This window comes from Octodon degus, unplaced genomic scaffold (genome assembly GCF_000260255.1).
Source record: "Octodon degus isolate 3935 unplaced genomic scaffold, OctDeg1.0 scaffold00034, whole genome shotgun sequence".
Lineage (NCBI taxonomy): Eukaryota > Metazoa > Chordata > Mammalia > Rodentia > Octodontidae > Octodon > Octodon degus.
Genome location: NW_004524610.1, coordinates 18,104,901 through 18,113,669, shown reverse-complemented (window position 1 = coordinate 18,113,669; position 8,769 = coordinate 18,104,901). Strand labels below are relative to the sequence as shown.

Sequence of the window (8,769 nt, the reverse complement as noted above, 5' to 3'; positions counted from 1 at the left end):
TTTTTTGTGAACTGGGGATTGAACTCAGGCCCTTGCACTTTCCAGGGAAGCACTTATTCCACTGAACCATCTCCCCAACCCCTTCTTTAATTTTTTTTACAGTATGTAAAAGTTACCCGCCCTGTATTGGATTTGTTAAATAGAATTGCCATAAACCTTAGAGAAAGTAATTTTGTTTTAAAAAATAGGATCTCAGTATATAGTTCAGGCTGGCCTTCTGAGTCTCATAGTTGGGCGTGGTGGTACGTGCCTATAATCCCAGCACTGGGCAGTGGTGGTGCAGAGGCAGTAGAATCACTGAGTTCAAGGCCAGCTAGGCTACATAATGAGACCTTGTCTCAAAAAAAAAAAAAGAAAAAAAAATCTCAGAGTGCAGATTTGATAATTGTTACTGAATAATTATGATATCTATGTATGTATGCATATGCAGTTTTTATTCTCTGAGTTCTCTTATGCCCCTGACTTTGGCTATTTTCAGACTGCTTGTTTTTCCAGATGATCATTTGATATCTTCTTCCCCATTCTGCAGGTTCTGGAGGTTGAGCCTTGGCCCTTGTATTGAGCTAAATCCCCAGGTTCACTCCCACCCCTGACCCCAGTCAGGGTTGTGATAAATTGCCTAAACTGAGATCAAACTTAGAATACTGCCCAACCTCACAGAGTGCTGGGGTTAGATGCGTATTTTACTACACTGCCTGTAAATACCAGTTCTGTGTTGAAATTCTTTATTTTAAAATTCATATTGCTTTCTTCCTTCTGTTTTCTTTAACATACTAGTCATAGTCATTCTAAAGTGACAACCTGGGTTCCACCCTCAGCACCACAAACAAGAAAAAATACTTCCTTTAGATCAGTGACACAGATTCAAGAAATGCAAATTAAAACAATGCTGCGATTCCATCTCACCCCAGAAAAAATGGCTATTATCAAGAAGTCAGCCAGTAACAAATGCTGGAGAGGCTATGGGGTAAAAGGAACCCTTCTCCACTGTTGGTGGGAGTGCAGATTGGTACAACTACTGTGGAAATCTGTGTTGAGACTGCTCAAAATACTAGGATTAGAAGTCTTATTCAACCCAGTTATTGCCCTTCTAGGTACTTTTCCAAGTGAACTGAAAACATCATACCACAGTGATTTGTGTGCACCCATGTTCATAGCAGTGCAATTTGTCATAGTTAAATCTTGGGTACAAGATTTAATGTGCCCCAAATGTGACCATTGCCTATTACTCAGCTATAAAAAAAGATAAACTTGAGGCTTTTATAGATTAATGGATGCAACTAGAGATCATAATCATAAGTGAAATAAACCATTTGCAAATATCCTGTTGTCTTGCTAGTGTGAGAACCTGAAAGAATAAATAAAATCTACGATAAAGTAAAAGTTAAAAGTAAAAAGTTACGATAGATACTGTGAAAAGGAAAGCATCTGTTCAATCAGAAGGAAAAATTGGGATGAAAAGGACAAAAGAAGGAAAAAAGATAAATTTATGTGTGTATGCAAGATGGCTTGGATAATGGTACTACTGATTTCTGCTGGTCTATTGAATAGTTAATGCTTAATTTTTTCTTTTTAATTTCTTATAATTTTTTTCAAACCAATTTTGCATGTTTATATCTGGTAATCTAAATAACTTATTTGATGATAGCATGTAATACACCAACCATTGTTGAATCCCTGTTTTGTTTAGTGAAATTCTGTATCATTTTTTTTTCCTCACCATTTTGTACTCTTTTTTTTTTTGAAAAAAAGTAGATCAGTGAGGGCCAGCCAGGTAGTTCAGCAGACTAAAAGACACGCTTAGGCAGAGTGCTGCAGCTGGACTTCAATCTCTGGCATGCCATGCTGGGCCTGCCCCTGGGGTACACAGTGATTGAGATTAGGTGTGGTAGCACACGCCTATAACCCTAGCACTTGGGAGGCTGAAAACAGGAGAATCACTGTGAGTCTGATCTACATAGTGAGACCCTGTAGACCCTGTACTAAATACATTTAAAGAAAAAAAAAAAAAATCAGTGACACAGATATAATTTGAAATTATTTGCAGTAGGATCGCAGGGGAGGGGCACAGGAAAAGTAGTCCCATCATTCCCTCCCTCCACCTCCTTCCCAGGTGAAAAGGACTCACAGAGTTGATTCTTACTTGGAAAAGGTATTGCTGAAGCCTGATCCAGCCATAAATTTAGTTTAACAAGGTGGGACAGACATGAAGGAATTGTGAGTGCAGATACCTTACTCTGGCTCAGAAATTTGGAGGTCAGGGAAGGGCCTGTTTCATTTCCTTTTGTTTGGTTTTGTTCTGTTTAAGGAAAGCAGCTCAATTTGAAGGATTGAAAGGAGGATTTCTTCTTGCCAGTCTCTGTGGGGAGCCTCTTCCTTAGTCCCTCCCTGATCTGAGCACCCCTGCTTACTGACTTGGGGACATTCCTGGGGCTTATTGTGTTTGGTAGGGCCACTCTGTTTTTTCATTTTTAGTGACCTTCTAAAGGGGAGAAGGGTATGAGGGTTTCAGCTGGTGAAACTGTGGTCTGCTGCTTCGCACGTACTTAGCTCTGAGGAACCTTGGAGCTCTGCTTATGCTAGGGTTCGTTCAATGTGGTTCAGAGGTAGAGAGTATTTCTTTTCTTTCTTTTTTTTTTTTTTTGTAGAACCTGGGATTGAACTCAGGGCCTTAAGCTTGCAAGGCAAGCAGTTATTCTACTGAGCCATCTCCCCAGCCCCCTAGAGAGTATTTCTGACAGCCTTCTGAGTGTACCTATGTGCTACCACTCTGAAAAGTTGTTACTCTACATGATGAATGGTGCTGTAGTAGCCCAGCTGGGTTCATGGTACTGTGTGTTAATTTAAAAAGAATGTGGGTGGGATTCATCCTTTCTGTGAACCAGTGCTCCAGTTGTTTCTTCACAGAATGTTACATCTCTATTGTTTTAATTTTTTTATTGCACATTCTCATGTAAAGGTCTTATACATTCTACAATCCATTCCTGGGTATGGGGTGATGCTATCTTTATTACTGTTATTATTTTTTTGAACTCAGGGCCTTGTGCTTGCTAGGCAGGCACTCATGCCACTGAGCTATATCCCTGACACCTAGGAAGATGCTATTATGAAAGGTATTATTTCCCGTATTTATCTCTCAGTGAGATTGTTATTTGTGTATAGGAAGGGTATTGATTTTTAAGTGTTGACTTTGTATCCAGCTACACTATTAAATTTTATTATTAAATCTGGATCTTATGATGAAGTTTTTGGAGTCTTCTATGCAGTTGTTTGGTTTTTGTTGTTGTTGTTTATATTTTAGTGTTCACGAAATAGAGCTACAAAAGTTTTTTGTATATGTTGCTGATTGGAAGAGTTTTATGAGTGAAATTTGCAAGGCAAATAAACTGTAACTTTAGACAAAACAGATAGCGATAATTGAACTTGCCTGGCTGGTGTTCACAGAGCTCTGTGCAGCCTTGCAGGTGGGCCAAGGGCAACAGCACCGGCTGAGGTATCAGGAAGAGTGCTGACCAGGAGCTGTCTGCATTTCACAAACTTACATCTCCCTAAAACAAGTGGACAGACAAAAGTATTTTCCTCTTTAATAATACTTGCCATAATTCAGAACTTTCTTTTCTTTCAGAAAACTGAAGAATGGGAAAAAAATAAGACTGAAGCAGACATGGAAGAGTATATATGGGAAAATAGCTCCTCAGAAAAAAATATTCTGGAAACACTTCTCCAGATTAGCACTGCTGAGAACAAAATGCCAGTAAATAAAGAAGAGCTGCTGGGTACTAAAGAAGTTGAAGATTACCAGAAGTCTGTTGTTAGTCTTAAGAATGAGGGGGAAAATGAAATTACCCTTTCTCAGTATAAAGAGTCAGTGAAAAGACTCTTAAATTTAACATGAGTGAAGTGGAAAGATCTGTTTTATTAATTTTACAGTACAGATAATCAATATTTAATTTGATGTAAAGTGAAAATGATTGAAGATCAATTCTTACACAAGAGTTAATTTTAAAATTACCTGTAATCATCTAATGTGCCGTGACTAATTCAAAGTTTTCTGATCTAAATACTGAGACAAATTAAAGATCTTCAAGATTTCTCAGGTTCGAAAGTGTTCTGAGTTTGTTTCTACATGACAATTTTAATAGTCATATATTTACATGTGTTTAATATGATTTTGTCAGCATTCTAGGAGACTGATGCAGAAGAATCATGAGCAACTTACTGACTTAGCAAGACTGACTCAAAATTAAATAAAAAAAGGTGAGGAAAAAAATTTTTAATTTAAATAAGAAAAAAAATTTAAATAAGGAGTGAGGTTGCAGCTCAGTAAAGCCCTAGGTTCAGTTCCCAGTACCATGTACACAAAGGATTTGCTTATAAAAGCTTACAAGTTTGTATAGGAGAAAAATACACCCTAAGGTACAAATAAAGAAGGGTTTGTTGTGTTTTAGAAGGGTGGAAATAGTGAAAGAAAGTGCATATAGAACTTAAATGCTTTTTAAATCATGTTTAGAGTATACTTTAAGAAATCCAGCAGTCTGAAAGACTGAGGGGGAGAATGAAATTACCCGTTGGGTAATTTAGCAAGACCGTGTTGACACTTGCTAAGCACTAGAAAAAGCTGAAGCAGGAGGATAATGCCATCCTGAACTATAGCAAGATCTCTCTCTCTCTCTTTTTTTTGGTGGAACTGGGGATTGAACTCAGGCCCTTGTGCTTGCCAGGGAAGCGCTTATTCTACTGAGCTATCTCCCCGGGGCCCCGAGATCTTCTCTTTCAAAACAAAACAAAACAAAACAAAACAAAAAAAAAATTCCAATATTTAGAAAATGGGCAGCGAATGTAAGTCAATGTGAGGGTCCTGATTTCAGGGAAGTGCTCCCCAGTCTTTTTTTTTTCAAAACCAGGGATTGAACTCAGGCCCTTGCGCTTGTCAGGGAAGCACTTATTCCACCAAGCCATCATCCTGGCCCCCAAGGGTCCTGATTTCAATCCCCAGGAAACCCCCCCCCCCACCACACATAGTATATCAGTACATTTGGAGAAAAGGGGAACAGAAGCAAGATTGGAAGAAATATATTAAAAACAAATTGAAGAGATGGTCTTTTTTTTTTTTTTTAACATTTATTTATTTAGAATGTGTGTGTGTGTGTGTGTCCAGCTCAGCCCACCAGGGGGCGGAGCCAGCTGGCATGTGGTGCTGGGGGATCAAACCGCGGTCCCTGTGCTTTGTCAAGCTTGTTCCAATAGGTGCTTTAGACCACTGAGCCATCTCGCCAGCCCGAGATGGTCATTTGAGAACATAAGATGTTGAAGTTAGGAAAGTCCATCTTGTGTAATGCAAAGGGCATAGTGTTGTACAGTAAAGAATTCAGCCTTGCTGGGTATGATGGTGCATACTTGTTAGCCCAGTACTCTGGAAAGTTTAGGCAGGAGGATCACAATTTCAACCCAGCCTGAGCAAACAATCAATGTAGCAAGATCTTGTGGGCACTCAGTATAAAAGCACTGGATTTAATCCCAACTGGGACTTCCCCTCCATTCTTTTTTTTCTCCTTGACTCTGGCCAAAGATAGATCCAGCCTTTGATGTCAGCCACTGGAAGCTAATGTATGTCATAGTTCTTTGTTAAAGGAGAGTGCTAGTTCCAAAAGACATGAAGCTAGGACCAACCTTGCTATAAAAGCCAATAGTGTGATTGAGAGTGATGTTTTGAGGTCCCATGGTGTCAGTCTGCCCTGCAGCTGAGATGGTACCCAGGTCATACTTATGTAGTGGAGCCCCAGTAAAACTTTGGGCATAAGGCTCAGGTAGGCTTCTCTGGTTGACAATGTTTTGTTTAATTTCTACACATTGAATAGTAATGTGTTCCCCTCCAGTGAGAGGACCATAGAGTTGACCCATTCGGAAATGTTCTGGATTTAAGGCTCTGTATCTTTCCCTTGGGTGGTTTTAATTTGTATGTGTCCCCTGTAATAATACCTTTCATTAATTTCTTGGGTGCTAGTGAATTACCAAACCCAGTTTGATTTTTACAAACATCCACACTTACAGTTAATGTCAGAAGAACAGGCAGCCTCCTTTACATTACAGTTTGACCAATTGTAACTGACCTGAACACTTAGGTGAAGTCATTGATACTGAATACCAAAACTTAAGAAACTTAGATTAATACAAAGCTGCTTCAAAAAGATAATTGCTAACTTTACAGTGTTAGTAATAATTGACCAAGACTATATTCTTATCCTTTAAGTGACCCAATACATAAAATATTTTCATCATTTTATGAGGTATTCTTGCTATATTAGTTATATAGTTTTATTTTTTGTTTTATGTTTTGGTATGAGGAATTGAACTCATGACCTTGGGCTTGCTAGGTGGATGCTGTGCCAGTGAGCTATATCCCTGACTGTGCAGTCAAACTGAACTCAAAATTGTAGAGCTGAGAAGCTGCCTAAATAGGCAACTAAGGTATATCAAAAGTTTGTTTGGTTTTAGTTTTTCATGACAGGATCTCACAACATAGTCCAACCTGGCCTTGAACACTCTATACAGCCAGGCTGATCTCAAATTCAGTGATCCTCCTCCCCCAACATCCCAAGTGTGTACCACTATGTCCAGCTGCAAATCTGTTTTTTCTTGTTGTTTGTTTGTGTTTTGTATTTTAGGGAAGGATCTACAGGGTGTTCAGGGTCTCGCTACTAGATCGAACTCATAGTGATCTGCCTGTTTACAGCCTCCCAAGTGCTGGGATTACAAGTGTTTGCCACACTATTTGGCCGGTCTGTCTCTCTGTCTCTCTGTCTGTGTCTGTGTCTGTGTCTGTGTCTGTGTCTGTGTCTGTGTCTGTGTCTGTGTCTGTGTCTGTGTCTGTGTCTGTGTCTGTGTCTGTCTGTCTGTCTCTCTCCCCCCCTCTGTCCCTCTGTCTCTCTCTCTCTGTCTGTCTGTCTCTGTCTCTCCCTCCCTCCCTCACCTCTCTCCCTTCCCCTCTTCCTTACCTCCTCCCCCCTCCTCTCTCTTTGTTTTTCTGTCTGTCTGTCTGTCTGTCTGTCTGTCTGTCTGTCTGTCTGTCTTTTCAAGATGGGGTCTTTCTATGCAGTTCAAGCAGGCTCTCCTTGAACTCACCTGGTAGCCCAGGCTGGTCTCAAATTTGCACTGATCATCCTGCCTCAACCTCCTGGTGGTTGGGCCACCATGCCTGGCCTTTCATGTGTATTTTCATTCCAGTACTGATATTTCAAAACACTGGAAAGTTAAAGTCTTAAAAGTTCTGGCAAATTGTAATGTGGGAAAATGACTGTGTCCTAAGAAGTAATAATTTATCCTTAATTATTAACTGGGCCATCAGGTTTTTTATTTTTCTTAATAAAATTTTATTTATCATTTATGGCAGGAGGGATTGAGCTCATGGCCTTTGTACTAACTTACATCATCACACCTCTTTTAAAACTTCATTTGTTCTGGGGTTTACAACTTGATTATACTGGAAAGACTTTGTTGCTAAAATAGAAACCTTGTTTCTATCTCTTTTTCCAGTGCTGCACTTTAGGTGTGTATAACTATATAGGTCTTACCTTTGTCACAATTTGCCAACCACTTCTATTAACTTGGGATTGGAGGCTGCAGTGTAATTAGCCAAGAACTTAGTCTCTCAGAGTGGGGAGCAGTATTGTTAATGACACAAAAGTAATCTGGATATTGACATAAAAAGAAAACCAATTAATAGTAACAACCATACCTCCCTTCCCATAGCAACAAAAACAGCAACAAGAGCATCAAAGACAAACTGTTTACATGTAAACCAATAATATATATATATATTTCAGAAGTTGTTCCCTTAGGCAAGCCTTACTATAAAAAAGAGATCTGTAGATGGTATAAGCAGACCAAATATTTACCAACTGTGTCTACTAAATGCAACAACTATACCTTCAGTAGCAATATAATTTAGTTAACATGGTATTTGTTAACTACAGTATATCTAAGATTGACAAAGTTTAATGGTTATACTAATAAAAATGGAATGGGGAAAGAGGACCATCAAAGTTAATGGATAGACAAGCAACTTCTGAGAAGATGGCAGAGTGGTGAGCAGCAGAGAAAGAGCCTCTCCAACATGTAATGTACAAATACTGGAATATAGCAATGTGAGAAAGAAGGAAGGAGGGAAGTGGGTCTCCAAGACCCAATAAGGATCTGAAGTGAAAACTGAATCCCGCTGAGAGAGCAAACAGAAAGTTGAAGAATGAGGAGGCAGGCAGTGCTTTCCCCCTGAGCCTGGACTCGTATGAGAGGGGCAGCTTGAACCTGCAGACACGTGCTGGCCACTGTCTGCCCCTTAGGCTTCCAGGGAGAAGCTCACTATAGGAGCAGATCAATGGACGCAGCAGACTGTAGTGTGCTGCAGTGGTTGGTGAGTTGTCCCATTCTGACTTTCCACACGAAAGGGAAATCAGCCAGACACCATCTTAGAGAAAGGCCATCTGAGCTTTGGATTCCAGTGGCTGCTAGCTCCAACTAGTGGCTCACAGCTAAGTTCAAGCCTGCAGTAGGGGCAGAGAGCACCAGGCTGGGCAATTATGATTCCACCCTGGAAGTCAGAGGCCAGTCTAAACTTCTGTGGGTGCAAGCTCACAGATCATCCCTACCCCTCTGAGGAGCTGCTGCTACTTTGCTGGGATTGATTGATGTGGATTTGGACCCTGTCTGCCTATATTGTCTACCAGCAGTAGAAGAGACATTCCTTGAAGTGAATTTTTTTTTTTTTTTTTT

General features: G+C 39.9%; 1 protein-coding gene across 1 annotated transcript in view; it reads left to right on the top strand.

Annotated features, from left to right (window-relative positions):
- The window catches only part of Mrps35 (mitochondrial ribosomal protein S35), a 50,713-nt gene extending 46,613 nt beyond the window's left edge, over positions 1-4,100 (top strand). Inside the window, exon 8 of the mRNA XM_004630330.2 lies at positions 3,626-4,100. Within this exon, the coding sequence (XP_004630387.1) occupies positions 3,626-3,895 (270 nt within the window). The 3' untranslated portion in view covers positions 3,896-4,100. The remainder of the gene's footprint in view (positions 1-3,625) is intronic.
- Positions 4,101-8,769: the final 4,669 nt, after the last annotated feature.